Source organism: Corvus cornix, chromosome 6 (genome assembly GCF_000738735.6).
Source record: "Corvus cornix cornix isolate S_Up_H32 chromosome 6, ASM73873v5, whole genome shotgun sequence".
Classification (NCBI taxonomy): domain Eukaryota; kingdom Metazoa; phylum Chordata; class Aves; order Passeriformes; family Corvidae; genus Corvus; species Corvus cornix.
This window is the reverse complement of record NC_046336.1, coordinates 35,949,264-35,966,299: the sequence shown is the minus strand read 5'-3', so window position 1 is coordinate 35,966,299 and position 17,036 is coordinate 35,949,264. Positions and strand designations below refer to the sequence as shown.

At 50.8% G+C, this 17,036-nt stretch overlaps 2 protein-coding genes across 2 annotated transcripts in view; one reads left to right on the top strand and one right to left on the bottom strand.

The window, feature by feature from the left end:
• MCU (mitochondrial calcium uniporter) overlaps window positions 1-7,141 on the bottom strand; it is a 77,042-nt gene extending 69,901 nt beyond the window's left edge. Inside the window, exon 1 of the mRNA XM_039553863.1 lies at window positions 7,013-7,141. Within this exon, the coding sequence (XP_039409797.1) occupies window positions 7,013-7,141 (129 nt within the window). The remainder of the gene's footprint in view (window positions 1-7,012) is intronic.
• A 5,294-nt stretch (window positions 7,142-12,435) lies between these two features.
• Window positions 12,436-17,036, top strand: part of MICU1 (mitochondrial calcium uptake 1) — an 84,726-nt gene continuing 80,125 nt past the window's right edge. The window contains 2 exon segments of the mRNA XM_039554419.1: window positions 12,436-12,525; window positions 13,724-13,802. The gene's annotated coding sequence lies outside the window, so the exon portion shown is untranslated.

Below are 17,036 nucleotides of genomic sequence, written 5' to 3'. Positions count from 1 at the left end.
TGCTCATAAAGCAACTCTTCTTTCTTAACAGAGACACTGGATTTGGTTCCCTTGAATCCAAGGGAAGGATCCTACTCTCCACTTAAATACAACACCCCCAAACTTGGAAGAAACCACAGAGCGCTGTACGAGTGCAATTATCCAATCTACTCAATATTTAGACAATGAAATTTCTGTTGTCACTGCCTCAGGAACAAGTCCCTGGATAACAGGAATAGCCTTGCAGCGAGCAGGAGGCTCCCATGGGAACCCTTCGTGCTGCAGACGCCCTCACGCATCACAGACATGACAGGCTCCACCACCCGACCAAACCTTCCACTCACCCTTTCCCCCTCTGCAGGAAGCCAAGAGGATTTCCCAAGTCACATGACAAATCAGGGCATTTTCATTCCAAAAAAGGAATCACATTTTTCTCCCCCTGGGAAATCTCTGCAGTTTTTCACTTCACTGTTATTTCAGGGAGAAAATAACTTTTGCCGCCAGCTTTCCCTCCCGTCTCTCCCCGCCCCAGGAATCTTTGTGATGTTTGGGACAGGTTTCCAATTAATTTAAATGACTATTAAAAGGTTGCTGCTGCACTGCATATTCACGGTGTGAATGTGAGTTTTGTCCAGAAGTAGAAAACACGAGCAGGACGTGGAATGTCAAACTATTCTCAGTGGCAAGCATGAATAATGATAGAACAGGAATCGTGCAGGAAAATTTGTATAGAAAAACCATCATCCAGACCCCAGACATTTCTTTTTAACACGCAAGTTGAAAAAAAATCCCACATCACTCCTGTGCTATCTTGGGCAGCCCATTTTCTCTTAATATCTTCATTTGTCAGAGTAGTACTTAAAACTGTCATTTTTGGAGTTGCTTTGCCGGGCAGAAAACTCATCATCACTTAAGTCCAAACATCTAAGAAAAATTACAAAGCTAAATTATGAGGATGTATTTTTAAAGAATGGTTGAAGTGGAGTGAATAACTATTTCCTCTTGCAATAATCTGTCACAACTAATTTCCTTCCTACTCTGATTATGTCTCACAACCTGCACCCTGGCCAGCAAACATCCTTTTGCTGTTCCTTCTGCAGGGTTCAGCTGCGAATCCAAAAGAGCTCAGCATCATCAGGAATCAGTTCTGGCAGAAGACAACAAGACTGACAGAGTACGAGACTGACAATCACCCAGAGCTGGTTTTTATGGTGGTTGGTCACTGGTAGATCCTTCCCAAGTTACATACCGAAGTGAAATTTGAGTTTTAATTATTCCAACAGGCAGCGTCAGAGATTGAGAGTTTCCACATTGCAGTCCTTTCCTCCTGGGGAAGCCAACAAAAGCAAATTGCTGAAATGAGCTCTACATTTGCTAATTCCTTAAGAGCTGCCAAGAATGCAGAAAAAGATAGTGGACATGCTCTGTGTGCTTTACATGAGACAAAAGCCATACCCCACAGGCTTGTCCTGCTGGAAACTAATTCCACACCACACTCAAGTGCTGCATATTTTCATCTTCATTAAGATGACATCTCATTTTGATGACCAATTGAGACCCTAATAACAGAGAGAAAACCCTTTGCCAAATCTTTAGTGGCAGAAGCCCAAGTAGTTTAATTTTCGTCATTAAATACTCAAGGACAAAACAGCCCTTAAAGCATGATTGCTGTAGTTTGCCCTGGAAAAGTGAAAATATAATGAAATCCCCATCAGCAATATCACAGGTGGTCTCTCACGCCAAGAGCACTCCAGAAATAAGAAGTATTCCCCCATGGTGAGCACAGAGAACACAGTTTCATCTAGTTTCAACAAATTCCAAATTTTTCAAGTATAGTTCCTCATCCTACCAGCAGCCACAGAAGCAGAAAGCAGCAGTTGGGATTTTAGGAAGAGTGGCTGAGCACCAACTGACACTGCAGTAAATGAATAATTATTTTTTAAAAAAAACCAAGCCACCCAAATCTAGAACAATTTCTACATTTACACAGACCTACAACCAGAAGAATAATTTAAATTGCATATTTGAGTCAGCTCAATGCTATTTTATAGAATGGCAAACCGGTGACTCATAGCACAAATCAGAAATGAAGTCATAAAAGTTACGTTTCACCCTTCAGACTGGGTGGGACCTAACCTCACAGAAAGCTTCCTCTTTAAGATGAATCTTAAAACAGCTTTAGGAAAAGAACAACTATGTTTCTTCTTCTCTTTCCAAGACTTAACTCTGGTCAGGAGAGCTGTAACCCTCCTGTGTGAGCACAGCCGAGAAATATTCCCCTTGTGGAACAAGACCTGCCCTGAAATTTTTTTATCAGTGACTGGATCAACTTGATCATGACTGTAACTTCCTTTCCCATCACGGACCCTAGATACAAAGTCTTTATTATTCCCATGGGATCAATAATAAATAAAAACAGGTAATATCATCAAATAACTGTCAAAAAACCCCAAACCAACATCTAGTCCTCACTGTATTGTGCTCCTCTTTCACTCAGAGAGAGCCCTGAAATTCTGACTTTAGCCGCTTTCATACATCCAAAAATATTTGCTGGTCATCCCCTTGAAAGCTTTTGTTCATGAAAGCAAAAAAAAAAAAAAAAAAAAAAAAAGCAAAAAAAGCCCAAAATTTTTAATCATTCCTTGGAAAATCACAATCAGCAGTATGCCAGGTCAGGAAAGCAGCAGTACAGTTAATTAAACCAGTCTGCCAGCTTCCATCCTCAGCAAAAACACACCCCACAGTCTTCCAAGTCTCACCAGCCCTGCAGCCGCTCGCTGCCGCTGCCTGGGTTCTGTGGGTGCCAAGCTCCACCTGACAATTTGTTTCAAGAGCCGGGCAACAACAGGGCAATGAACTGTAGCTTGTGTGACAGTGAGGGCTTGAGGTGGTCCTGCAGGAAATTATGACCACACTGTTGAACTACAGGTTCTCTGGAAGTCAAAGCTGCATAGGGAAAAAAACCCACCAAATGCATGTCGTATCTGTGCTGAGAAAAAGGCAGCCGCAGCAGGATGTCCCCTGCATCCTGCTCTTGAGCCTTATCCCATCTTTCCTTGGCACACAGCAAGACCTTTGCAGGATATGCTTTCCACTACATCCTTAAACCTGGGCTACCTGCACCAAAATCCTACTTGGCTCGGAGGATGGATCAACACAGGTAAGCCTGGTCCTCAGCTGGAACAGAAAGAAAAACCTGCAGGTTGTCCAATACCTACTCAAAATCTGGCTGCGGCTCAGGTGGGTTCAGTTTTTCCTTCTTAGGCTTAGAAGTCGTCACTAGGAGTCAATATTCCTGATTTGCCCAGAACTGCTAGGATGAAGTACCACAGGAATGCCACACACAGCCAAGCCCTTGATTTTCTATAGGTATTTTTGCACCAGCTGATTACATTCCAATCCAATGTGACTCAACCCCTGGCTACAGGCACCAGGAAACGCAGTAACAGGAGCCTCTAATCTCTGCAGGAAGAAAGCCACCAGGATTAGGCATTCGACACACAAAAGCAGAGCATTTTATTTAAGTATTTTGTCTACCACCACATAGTTGACAACCATTTATAGCTTGCTTCCCTGTGAAGCTTCTCCCGTACTGCTTCCCAGCCTCACTACACCTCAGCCCTTGGGAAGCCGACCCTCAACTTTGACAAGCAGGAGACAAGGAAAGGCCTTCCCGTGTTCCATTAGGAAGGTCCCTCTGAGGAATATCCCCACTTTAATTCTCTCTCCACGCTCCTCAGAGGGCAAGCTGTACAACAGGATGTGTGGCCACCCAAACATTCCCCCTCACATTACAACGCCCCAGCCCACTCCAGCACTCTCTCCACTGCAAACACATTTGGGAACTCTCCCCTCTCCTCTTCCGCAAGGCTTCCTCCACTCTCATGTATGTGCAGCTTAGCTGGGAGAGTGGAAAGAGGTGCAGCCTCTGATAGTTCTGCTCCAAGTCCATTTATTCATCTCTGTCATATTCTTCCAATGCTATGGATGCCCCAGCCCCAGCTCCTCCATGGTTAGGCCTCCTCACCCTGCCCAGCCATCCCAAAATGTACACCACCATCACGCTCAGAGGGCAGACCGACAAATATCAGTAAAAACTTCCTTCTTCTTGCTTATCCCTACTCCAGGATCAATGAATGAACTTCTCATTCAAGTTTCTTGCATCCCCCTCCCCAGACCTCTCACCCCTTGTGATCCTGCTGTTTGGGATAGAATATAAACATTCGTGGTCTTTCTCCCTAAGGGACTGCTCCTGTAGGAACACCTACATGCTGAGCCTGCTGAGCTTTCCCAACTCCCTCAGGTTGCAGAACTCCCAGGCTAGCTGTGAATGCTTCATTCAAGCCCTGTGTCTCCCAGTATTACTGTACTCCCAACTGTTCCTTCATAACCCAAGTATTTGTTCATGAGTAGGGACCTCCTCGCCCTCTCTCCCATTTGGCGTTACCAAAACCTCCTCCTTTGCACTTTATCCATCTGGAGGAGTTTTTTGTTTGTTTTAAAGCACTGTCCTCTCACAGTACTCTGGTCTACTGGTGCAGTTTCTTCCAGTATTATTTATATTGTTTTTGAAAGAACTCATCCATAAGACCATCTAGCATTTCCACCCTATTTCAAAGAAGGCCCATTTAATTTATCAGCTCTGCTAGAAACCAGCCATCCTGAGAAGTATCCAAGTAGAATTGATGGAACTGAAAACAGCACTGCACAGACATGCCTGATGTAACCAACCTATTAATTACACCCCTATTATACAAACTCTTCCTATGCCTTTCCTAATATAACCTACAGTCTCAGGAAGCTTGTGCATCCCAGTCCCATCACACAGCGGGATCAAATCTTCATCAGCCATAACTGACTGATGTGAGCCTAAACTGTCCTAACCGCCTCTGATAACAAAGACCGAGCAGCCTTCCCAGGAAATAATTCAGCATTTCACTGCTCTGACTGTCAGTAGAGATTCTCAGCACCTCACCAAACCCCTCTTCTCACACTCTGAGTCCATTATTTCTCCCACTCAACACAGATTTTTCTGGTTTTCCGCTTCTTCTTTGCGGCAACACCTCCTTTCGATTTTCTCTTTATTTTGAAGAGCTCCAGTTGCTTTAATTTCTCCTTGGAGATCATTTATTCCAGGATTCAGCCGCTCTCTGGTCTCTACTCTCTCTCAGCGGTCCGCACAGTTTCTCATGTGCGGCGTGAGGGAAAGGATAACTCATCTCTGCTGTGAGGGGATAACCAGGCACGTCACAGACGCTGCCAAAAGGAACTGCCAGGACCCTGGATCCTGATCTGCTTGCACCCAATCTCTTGGTTCTCAGGGATTCAACCAAACCACCCTGCCCACAACATCCCTGTTGAAAAAAACCCCAAAACTAATGGCTGCAACAGCACAGCCAGGCTGCCAAAAAATCAAACAGCACAGCCCAACTAAAGCCAGGAAAACTTTCTAACCATCAGTACCCAGGACATGAGTGAAATCCTCCTCCTTCCCCAAGCTCCTGAAGGAGACGGCTCTGACAGAAGGATTTTAACATGCCCACACCTCAGTCACGTCCGCTCAGCATCCCGGGCAAACGCAGCAGATTCACGGTATTTTTAATGGTTTTTTATGATTTTCTCACACATTTACTGCTACACTTAGCCCAAGGAGCGAAACCAAGCACGAATCTGAGCCTCTGTTAAATTAATCGCAAAGGTCAATTTAAATTTAGATAAATACAAATTACTTCCAGGGCCGCACCCCTAAAGGAGACAGCTCGAACATTAATTACAGAAGCTGGAAAAGCCATTCCACACCTGAGCAGGGGCCGGGATTAACCGTGCAGTCAGCACGGCGGCACGAGTCACACTCCACACGTGGGAGCGAGCGCGCCGCGAATGCGGGACTGCCGGGATCCAGACACTCGACACCGACGGAACCTCCGGCATCCCGGGGCTGCCAAAACACAGCGGCAGCGCCCGAGGAGCGAGCGGCACCCCAGAGATACCGGGCACAAACAACTCCTTGAACAGCACCCGAGGGACCACAGCGATGTGTCCGCTGCTCCAGCGGAGCTCAGAGCCCGCTCCGCCACCTGCTTAATGCACAACTGCGGTGGCTCCGCGCAGTTCCGTGATTACTTGTTTGGAGCAAAACAAAGGAGCGACAGGTGCACACCTCCGACAGAAGCTCTTTTAGAGGCAGCAATAAAACAGATTGTGGCAAAAGCCAGAAGGATATCCCACGGTTACACACTGTTCCCTTAGTTTAAAAAGAAAAAAATAGGGAAAAAAACCTCTCCCGGTATTTTTAGCAAATCTTTCGAGCTCCAAGACACAACCTGCTGCCTTTACAGGTTTTTTCCGCCCGGAGACACATGGGAAGCCGTGTGCTGCCAGTCTCCTCTTTTCCTGGCAAAGCCCCCAAGGAAGAGGGAGCGAACAGAGCCTGGCTGGCCTTGTCCCCCTCCCTCTCCCACCCGCCGCACCGACGGGGATGTGGGAAACCCCCCGAGCGCCTCTCCCTTGGCTGACCTTGAGGGGGGGCGGGAAGACAAGGGAGGAACAACACAACCGGGGGAAGAGGCGCTGCGCTGCCCGCTGGGGTCGGTGCCGCCGCTGCCGCTCCCGGTCCCGCTCCCGGCGGGAGCTCCGCGCCCCCCGCGCCCCCCCCGCTCCCGGCGGCCCCCGGCGCCACCTGGCGGCCGCGCCCCGCCGCGACCCCCGCCCCGGCAGCGCGGCCCCGGAACGCCGGGCAGCGCCGGCAGCACCGCCCGTTCCCGGGGCGCGCGGGGCAGGCGGGCCGCGAGCTGCGCTGCCGGAGCGCGGCCGGGAGGGCTCCGCTGCCGCCGCCCGCCGCGCTCAAGTTTCACCCGGTGACGGCGCTAAGAATAAGCGCGCAGCTGGCGGAACGGAGGCCCGGGAGCCGCCACGAAAACGCCGTGGGGCCGCCGTGGGGCCGCCGTGGGGCCGCCGCAGAGCCGGGGCCCCCGCGCCGCCCGGCGGCACCGCGCCCGCCTTCTGAAGGGCACACGGCTGCCGCCTCACTCACCGTCCGGTGTCGCTGCTGCTGCTGCTGGCGGCGCCGGCCCAGCGCCGGGAAGCGGCCGGCGGCGGTGAGCGCGGCGGGGCGGCGGCCGCAGAGGAGGAGCGGCAGCGCTCTGCCCGCCGTGGCCGCCATCGCGCCGCTGGAGCCGCCCCACGCTGCGGCGGCGGCGGCGGCGGCGGTGCTGCTGCCGCCCGGGCGGGGCGGGGCGGGGCGGGCGCGCGGGGAGCAGCTGGGCGGGGCCAGCCGGCGCCGCTGGCCAATCGCGGCGCCCCTCCGGCCGGCCCGGGGCTCACACAGCCAATCGGCGCTCAGCGGGCGGGCGGCCCAGAGAGGCCATTGGTCGGTGGGCGGAGCCCTGCGCGGGCCCGAGGGCACGGAAAGTACTCGGCGGGGGTGAGGGGGCGGGGCCAAGAGGGGCGGGGCCGGCGATGGGCGGGGCTGGGAGGAGAGGGCGGGGGCGCGGGGGGACCCCGAAGGGAGAACGGCCGGGGAGGGGATGCAGGGAGACGGGGAGCTCCGGGAAAGGGGTGCAGGGATGCACTGGGGAGGGGATGCAGGGAGACGGGGAGCTCCGGGAAAGGGGTGCAGGGATGCACTGGGGAGGGGATGCAGGGAGACGAGGAGCTCCGGGAAAGGGGTGCAGGGATGCACTGGGGAGGGGATGCAGGGAGACGGGGAGCTCCGGGAAAGGGGTGCAGGGATGCACTGGGGAGGGGATGCAGGGAGACGGGGAGCTCCGGGAAAGGGGTGCAGGGATGCACTGGGGAGGGGATGCAGGGAGACGGGGAGCACCGGGAAAGGGGTGCAGGGATGCACTGGGGAGGGATGCAGGGAGACGGGGAGCTCCGGGAAAGGGGTGCAGGGATGCACTGGGGAGGGGATGCAGGGAGACGGGGAGCTCCGGGAAAGGGGTGCAGGGATGCACTGGGGAGGGGATGCAGGGAGACGGGGAGCACTGGGGAGGGAGTTCACCAGGGAGAGGCTGCAGGAAGATGGGGTGCAGCAAAGGCACCACCATGGCCCTGGGGATGCAGCGTGGGGGTAGCACAGGGATTTGGGGTGCTGACTGGCACCGCACCCAGTAGCAGTTTCAATGAAGGGTATGAAAAGTATGTGACCAAAAAACATATACATATATATATATATATATATGTGTATTGCAGACATGGTGGGCTGGGCTGCCAGCGTAGACCTTGCAGCACCTGGGCTAAATAAGCAATCTGTGCTCAGCTTGCTCTTGAAAGATGATGTATGTGGATTATTTTTCTTAGAAAAGACTTTTTCCTCTGGCCCAAGAGTTACTACAGCACTGATGGCAGCTGCTTTTTAATTCCTGAGAAGGAATAGTCCAGAAGGGAAATGAGCCTATCGCTTTTAATATTGGAAGTGGCCCCACAACTGCTCGTTAGAAAATGGAGCTTTAAAAAACATTAATGCACAAGCAGTTCCCATGTGCAGCAGTGACACCATTCCAGCGGGGACTGAAGCACTTCCGTGGCTTAAAAGCACCTGGGATCCTGCAATACTGCCATTTTTTGAAGTTGAGGAGCCTGGGTTCTTGCTGTCGAGCAATGGGGCAACACCTCCTGGCAGGTGAGGAGAGGAGGATGCTCTGGGAAGGAATGGGGAAAAAGCTGTGAGAAGGCTGGACGTTGCTGAGGGCATCAGGGACTCGTGGGCTGAGAGACTCGGGCTGTTATTTACCCCTCTGTTTCTAAAAATACGGAGAGGAGCACGACCAAGTCATGGGATGACACAAATGTGCTTCAGCATCACCCACACCACCACAACACTCCTTTTTCCATCCCCACCTCCCTCCAGTGCTGCTTTCCACAAGTCCTGATGGGTTGCTCTAAGCTTTTCCCCAAGCAATGTCATTTTGGAGATTGTCCCTGAGCAATCCTCCATCTCAGTCCTCATTTCTGGCTGGGTTTTTCCTGCAGGGAAGAGCTTTCCCTTCTTTCTCTTTGTTGGCTGGGAAAACATGGTTGAAGCTTCAACTGTGTCCTTCTGGAAGGATTTACCCACTGTCTTTCCAACTCCACACATTTAGCATTTCAATGATTATTTGCTTTTTCTTGGAAAATCAAGGAGACAAATTGCAGCAGCAGCTGCTCCCGAGCTTCATTGCTCAGACCAGAATGAGTCTTTGCTTGATCCCTGCTTGTCGTATTTCCCTCTCTCTCCTGTCATGTTGAAAACTGATGGCAGAAGGAAAAATGCTTCAAAACAAGGATTTCGAGTAGCAAAGCCCTCAGTGATGACTCCACAGTAGATGATGTTCCCACGCACATCCCGGCAAAGGAGTCACCTCATGGACCACAGCCAGGGTTTCCCTCTCTGCGACATCAGCCTCTCCCTGGGACAGTTCCCAGCATCCCAGCACAGTGGGATTAAAAGCCTAAAAATGGCAAAACTGTGGTTAATGCAGCCTGGAGGAGCTGGAAAAGAAAATATTAGAAAAGCAGGAAAGGGGGAGGAAGGAAGCTCCAGGATGACAAAGGTCCCGGGGAGGTCCCTTTGGGGCAGAGCCACCTCTTCTCACCATAAACCACCCACCCCTACACTTCTTTTTGCCTGGCTGAGCACAGACATCTTTAGGATGAGCCTGTGCTGTCCTCCTCATGGGGTTTCCTACAGGGATCGGTGCTGGCAGCTCCAAGGGAGGACAGGGAGGGGCACGGCGAGCAGACCCTGCCCCAACCCTCTCCTATTCCTTACTCCTCCAGCCACTCATATTCTGTATTTAGATCTTTATTTATCATTAAAGAGGAGCTGGGAATGACCGAAAATAAAATTTTAGTCAGTGTTTAAACATTTCCAGGGAATATTTGGCAGAGGTGGGGGAAGACGGGCTGTGAGCAAAGGCTGAGGGCAGCAGAAAGGGCAAAAATTCATTAGCAAACCCGTGCTGAGTGTGTGGGCACTCACTGCAAAGCACAAAAATGGGAATTAAATGTGAGTCCTGAGATCAATACCCCAGGCAATTAAATGAGCCAGCAGGGAATGGCTCCCCAAGGCGCAGGGAGTCGGAAGGGTGAGGATATTGGCACCAAAATGAAACCCTGTCATTTTAGGTCAAATAGCTCCTGCTAGAAGCATCTTCCACTCTCGGAAAACCTAAATAAAATAATGTATTTAACAAGGCTTTCTCCTGGTGCTTATAATTACAGCTGGCTGAATATTGGAAAGCTGCTCCTGAGAAGAATTGCTGGAGAAAAGCACACCAGCGTTTGCAATTAATATTATTGCAGTGGGAAAGGCTGAAGTGGAAAATTCAAGCTTCAAACCCTCATCAACCATCCCAACACTGCCAAGACAGGCATGGATTGTTCCCTCCTGCAAAAAAAACCCACTGATGTAAGAGAAAGTGGGTGTGTGATAAGCCATAGGCAAAGCTATCACTTTGGAAAACCTGCTCAAGCCCCAAAGTTCTTGGATTAAATAAGCCAGCTAGGAAGAAAAAAAACCTAAAGGATCTTTTAGTTCATAGATTCATCACTTTCCCCATGGTATTTAAATTTAGGATTAGCCAATTTTACTCCTACAGATGTCCAGGGCTGTGATACAGCAGAATCTGGCACCTGGAGATTGATGCAAAATCCTGCAGGTGCATCGGGCATAGGTGGATGAGGAAATTCAGGAGGATCCCAGGTCCAAGGGCATTTCATCTCCCTTTATTTAGAAGAAAGGTTGGTGTTTTCAGGTTACTGCAGATAAAACAGCACAGCCCTGAGATGGGGGGCAGAGTCCACGTGCCAATAAAGGAATGGTGCTGGCCACCTTCCGTAAGCTGAGCACTGCCCAGCTTCTCGTGGAGCAATAGGATAGGGGGGGAAAATTCCTCTGGACTGGGCAGGCTGGTGATCCCTGTCTCATCACAGGACTCAGACCTGAGTAACCCAAACATGCCAGTGTTTGCTGGCTGCTTTTCCCACCCCTTTTTGGGATCTGGAGATGGCCAGACCTCAGCCCCACAGAGACCCCTCTAAACCTCTGGGATCCCCTTAAGCCTCAACAAAAGGTACATCCTAAAAATCCCTGCGGCGTTCTTGCTGTGGGAGGGCAGTGTCAGGATTCAGCAGCCTCCTGTATTCCTCAAGAGCAATCGTTGTCTATTTATGCCTCCAGAAAATGTGTTTTTTAACGGGGGGTACATTAAAGCCTGAGGAGAGCCAACCTAAGAGGCATCTGGAAGCAACTAAAATTAAAATACCTAAAATTAGCCTCCTCAGCAGTGAATCCTCCCTCTGATCTAGATGCCGAGGTGCACATGACCCAGGCGTGCCTTTCTCACTTTCCCTTCCCGCTGCCATCCCATTCCTGAGCTGCTGGGCACGGCGGCAGCTGCTGACACACCCACCCACGACCCCGGGGAAGGAAGGAATTCCTCCCTGGGAGGGTGGGCAGGCCCTGGCACAGGGTGCCCAGAGCAGCTGGGGCTGCCCCTGGATCCCTGGCAGTGTCCAAGGCCAGGCTGGACACTGGGGCTGGGAGCAGCCTGGGACAGTGGAAGGTGTCCCTGCCCATGGCAGAATGAGATGATCTTTAAGATCCTTTCCAACCCCTTAACATCCTATGATTCTATGATTACACACATATATAGAAACCCCTGAGACCCCATATACCACTCTTTCAGGCCCTGTACACAAGTCCTTCAGCCCTGCTACCCAGGACCTATAGAGATGCTCTCTGTACACTGCATACAAGCCTTTCAGGACCTATACATAAGCCCCTCAGACCCTATAGACAGGCCATTCAGGACCTATAAATATTCTCCTTGTACACTATACACAGGCCTTGAAGGACCTATAGATATGGGCCCCTGAGACCCTATAGACAGGCCTTTCAGAGCATATATATATATATCTCTATACATCGTAGATAGATAGGCCCCTGAGACACTATATACAGACCTTTCAGCATATATATATATATATATGTTTATAGGCTCCTCAGACCCTATATACAGACCTTTCAGACTATCTATTCAGGTGGGCCCCTCAGACCTTATACACAGACCTTAAAGAACCCACATATATATATATATAGGTCCCTGAGACCCTACATACGGGCCTTTCAGTATGTGTATAAGCCCCTGAGGCCCCACACACGCTCTTTCAGGCCCCGTTCCCAATCCCCTCAGCTCCTACACGCAGGACCCGTAGGAACACTCACCACACGCTGTATAAAAGCCTCTCATGACCTACACAAAGACGTTTCTGAACCCTTACACACGCACGGACCCCCCCCAAAACCCGTACCGACCTCCGAGCACCTCACGGCGCCCGGCAAACGCCGAGGCCACGCCCACCAGGAGCAGGCCACGCCCACCAGGAACAGGCCACGCCCACCAGGAACAGGCCACGCCCACCAGGAACAGGCCACGCCCACCAGGAACAGGCCACGCCCACCAGGAACAGGCCACGCCCCCCGCCGACCGCGCCCCTGTACGCAGGCCCCGCTCCCGGAAGCGCGCGCGGTGGGCGGGGCGGCGGGAGCGGCTGAGGGCTGCGGTGAGCAGGGGCGTGAGGGGGCCCGGAGGTGGGGAAGGGCGGACGGCTCAGGGCTGGGGAGTACATGGTCCCGGGGCTGCGGCGTTCTGGGCCCGGAGGTTGAGGGGGGCCTGGGCTGAGTGGGTCCCAGGACCGGAGCTGGGGGGACTCCCGGGCCCTGGGGGAAGGAAGTTCAAGGCCCCGGAATATGGGGGTCTTCTTAGGCCATAGGGCTGAGGGGAGTCCCGAGGGCTGAGGAGGGGTTCCCGGGCCCCGGCAGTGGAAGCGGGTCTCGGGGCTAGGGGAAGTCGCAGGCCCCGGGAATGGGAAGGTCCCGGGACTGAGGGGTCCTAGGCACCGGGGCTGAGACAGAGGTGCTGCCCGGGAAAAACAGGTTTTCCGGCACACACGGGGCTCAGGATGCCGTGTTCTTCTGGCTTCTCCATCCCCGAGTCCCGCGGTAACACGGTGACTTCACCCCTGTGGAATAAACCCGCGGCTCTGGGGCTCCATCGCGGCGCTCAGAGGAAGGAGGGATCCCGCCGGCGCTCTGGGCCGAGGGGCCCTGCAGGGAGTGTTTTGGGGAGCTCTCACACTGTGCGAGGAGTTAGGTTTGGAATAGTTTTATTGCTGGGTGCGGGATCGCCGGCGGCGCAGCCCGGGCTTTGTGAGTTATTGCCGTGTGTTAGTTAGAGCTTATGGCAAACGACTTTCTCTTAATAGAGGCTCTTTAAAGCTTTAACTCCGCTGAATGGCCCTAGCTGTGTTTGATGTGCAGTTTGCGTCGGAAAACCTTTAGGGTGAATAAACTTTAGAGTTAATGAACTGCTCAGAGCATAGAAATGCCTGATGTTTATCACGACCTGATTTATGTGTTCTGTACTTGCCTGTAGTTTAATGAGCTGCTTGGGAAAGATGGTAAATCTGACTGTTTTTAGTGGGGTCTAGGGGGGGTGGGCAGGTCAAACCAGGCAGGATTTTTGGAGGTTTCTTCTCTAGAACCCTCATTGCCAGCTCGGGCTTGAGTTAAAGGCCTGGCTTTTCTTTAATTCCTTTATTCAGCTGTTGACCATTTTCCCCCTCCTGGCTTTTTTTGGCGCAGTCTGAGATGCATTTCCTGAGGTCGATATGTGTAAGCATTGCAGGGCATGACTGCCAGGAGGGAAATTGTGTGCAGCACAAAGTTATGATCTTTATTATGTTTCTTTCTCGTGTTTAGAACACAGCCCAGCTGAGAAATACTTCCCTGTCTTCTCTGTGACCTCTTGACCTGCAAACTGGGAGCAAACACGCTACAGGTGAGGATGGTGTTGCTGAGTGCTGGGCCGTGCAACTCACTGCTCTCAAGTGCTTTAACTCTGATGAATTAATCATTTGGTTGATTGTTACCCTTAATATACCCTGTGTGGAATTATTCTTGTCCTGAAGCGTTCCCTTGGGCCTTGTCTTAAAGCTGTAGGAGAATGAGTTGCCTTTTGGCAGTGTGCAAAGTTCTGCTGACTTCCCTGGTGCAGGTGCTTGGGCACAGTGAGCCCTGGAAGAAGTTTGTCTGCCTGTAGCTTTCTGTCAACCCAGCCTCAGTTGTGCCACTTTCGTAAAATGTAAAAAAAACCCCAACACCAAAAAACCTTAAGTGCTCACTAAAAATGTGTTTGAACATAGGGAGGTATAAAAAAAAGCCCCAACAAACAGACAACCAAAGCTAATAAAAAATGCTTAAACTATGTATTTGTCCATCTGGAGCAGCAGAGCATTTAATAGCTTCCCAGTGCCAGAGGGCAGGGATGGATGGGCTATTGGGAAGGAATTGTTCCCTGGCAGGGTGGGCAGGCCCTGGCACAGGGTGCCCAGAGCAGCTGGGGCTGCCCCTGGATCCCTGGCAGTGTCCAAGGCCAGGCTGGACACTGGGGCTTGGAGCAGCCTGGGACAGTGGAAGGTGTTTACAGTGACTCTTAAGCTCACGTAACCCCTCTTTATTTCCTTGTGAAAGTGGCTTGTTCTCCCAATGACCCATTTTCTGCAGAAACTTTTGTGATATTCCCTAATGCTTCCTGAACTAAAGAAGCTGAAATCCCATGCCCTGGAGGAAAAAGAATGATGTGCCTTGACTCCATCATTACTGTCTGCCTGCTGGGGACCCTCTGGAATGCCCTCTGTGTCTCTGGTGTCTGTGTCACTTCTCCGTGCAGGTTCCTGTTGCACCTCCCGGGTTCCTGGGTAAGCTCCCAGCAGAGTTTGAGGAGAGATGGTCCCATTGTCCTCAGGCTGCTTAACAGAACAAACTGCAAGACTTGCAAATCATTTGAAGTCTGGGCAGGGCTTTGAAGTAGCATCGCAGAAGTGTTACATTTTTCAGGTGATAATTGAGGGAGCCATCAGCATGTTTAGATCTGGAATGTGGAAATAACCATTTTGGTTTTCTTGAGCAAAGTAAGTTCTGCATCATATTAAGTTTATTATAAAAACACATTCTTTCATGCTGTTCCAGTTGCTGCAGTAACACTTCCTGAAGTGAGCTGGGATATCGAAATACTTGGTTTTTTCTTCCCAAGTTCCCAGTTGACATATTGGGGCCCAATATTTTAACACAGCTCAGTGCAGTGGGGCTGAGGATGCTTGTGTACAACAATAAAAATAACCTTAATTATATTTATTCCAGGTGCTTTGTTTTCCTGTTGGGACGTTGCAAGGGTGTCAGTGAAAAAGTGTCTTGGTGTAGATGTGGCTTTGGGTGGGACGATGTTGTCTGGGATAATTTAGCAGGGAACAGTTACCCAGGGTGGTGTACACCTTTGAGATGAATATTGCCTTTCTTTTTTAAACTGAATTTTTTTAGGAAAAGTGTGGTGCAAATGGTGTGGCTCCCTCTTAAACACAGAATCATGGAAAGGCCATTAACAATCATCCAGTTCTACCCATTGCCATGGGCAGGGACACCTTCCACTGTCCCAGGCTGCTCCAAGCCCCAATGTCCAGCCTGGCCTTGGACACTGCCAGGGATCCAGGGGCAGCCCCAGCTGCTCTGGGCACCCTGTGCCAGGGCCTGCCCACCCTCCCAGGGAACAATTCCTTCCCAATATCCCATCCATCCCTGCCCTCTGGCACTGGGAAGCCACTCCCCCTTGTCCTTTTGCTCCGTGTCCTTGTCCAGAACCATTCTCCAACTCTTTCATTAGTACTGGAAGGCTGAGGATGAATATTTATCTTTAGGGTGATGCGTTTGACACTTCAAGTAAAAAATACATGGACTTGTAGCAGAAAGTGAGTAGAGCCTGAGGCACTTTGTCTCCCTAAGCACACACCATCCGAAGCCTGTGGCAGCCTCACCTCTTAGTTTTAGATTTAAGATACTTCAAAACAGGAAAAATAGACTGTTAGATCATGAATTGTTTTACTGTGGCTTCTGTGGACTTTCCTGAAAAGTCTTCGGGTAGTAAATTCTGGGTTATGTTTGTCTGCTGCCCTGTCTGTGAGTGCAGTGGCTTTTTTTTTTCCCCCCAGGCAAACCTGCTATGGTGTTTGCTTCCATGCATTCTGGATTTAACCTCTCTTGAGAGTAGCTTTTAATTGCAGTCCCACCATGTGAAAAGCTCCTTTTCTGTGGATGTGGGGCAGGACAAGGTTGGAAGAACCAGAAGCACTGATGGTTGTAACTGGGAATTTTGTGCTGGGACTGGCACAAGGGTTGGGTTGGGGCTTTTTTCTGCGTCTCCAGGGTCACTCAAGCTAAAATTCGTAGTTGTTTCTCTTACTTTAGCTCTGTGAAGTGAAATCTGAGATCCTCGTGTAGACAAAAAGAAAGAAGGTCGTGGTTTGAGACAAGCAAAGTTGCAGCTGACCTGTGCCTGAAACCTGAGCGCTGGGAATCTGTGTGGCTCCAGAACTGGTAGCCTGTCCGTGGTGCAGACAAAGCTGCTGTGTCAGCCCCAGTGACTGTGTGGACCAGTTGTGTTCTGTACCACCACCTGAATTCCTGTGTTTTCATTCGTTTGGTGCAAACTTCCCATCTCTGGCATTTTTGCTTCAGGAGCTAGAAGAGCAGTGGGATTTTTGTCACAAAAATCTCAGTTGTGATACAGACAGGTACCTAAGGTGTGCTGCTTGCCTGCCCACTTGGATGGAGCCAAGTGTTTGCTGCTGGCTTTTTCCTGCTGAAACCGAGCTCCTCGGGCTGTGTTCTAAAAGCACTAGCCTGGCTTATCCATGTTCTTTTCTTCTCTCTGAAGTTCAAGCTAATCCAACAATGTGTTGCTGAAAAAGCAACTGCTGTGATTCAGACTTGCTTTTCGTTTTTTGGGGGAAAGCAATGCTGTAATCTTCTCCTGAATTCCCAAACAATCTCCATCTGGTAGGTGAAACACAGGTGCTGTGAATTTTTTTGTTTCGGTAAGTTTTTTTAATTTAAAATTTCTTTGGATAGAAAATAAAGCCACCAAAGTGTGGCTCTTTGAGCAGGAAGAAGCATTTTCTAAAGGAGCACGTGGCCGTAGGTGATGTTTCTGTTTAAAAGTCAACTTCAGCCAAGGAGAAAT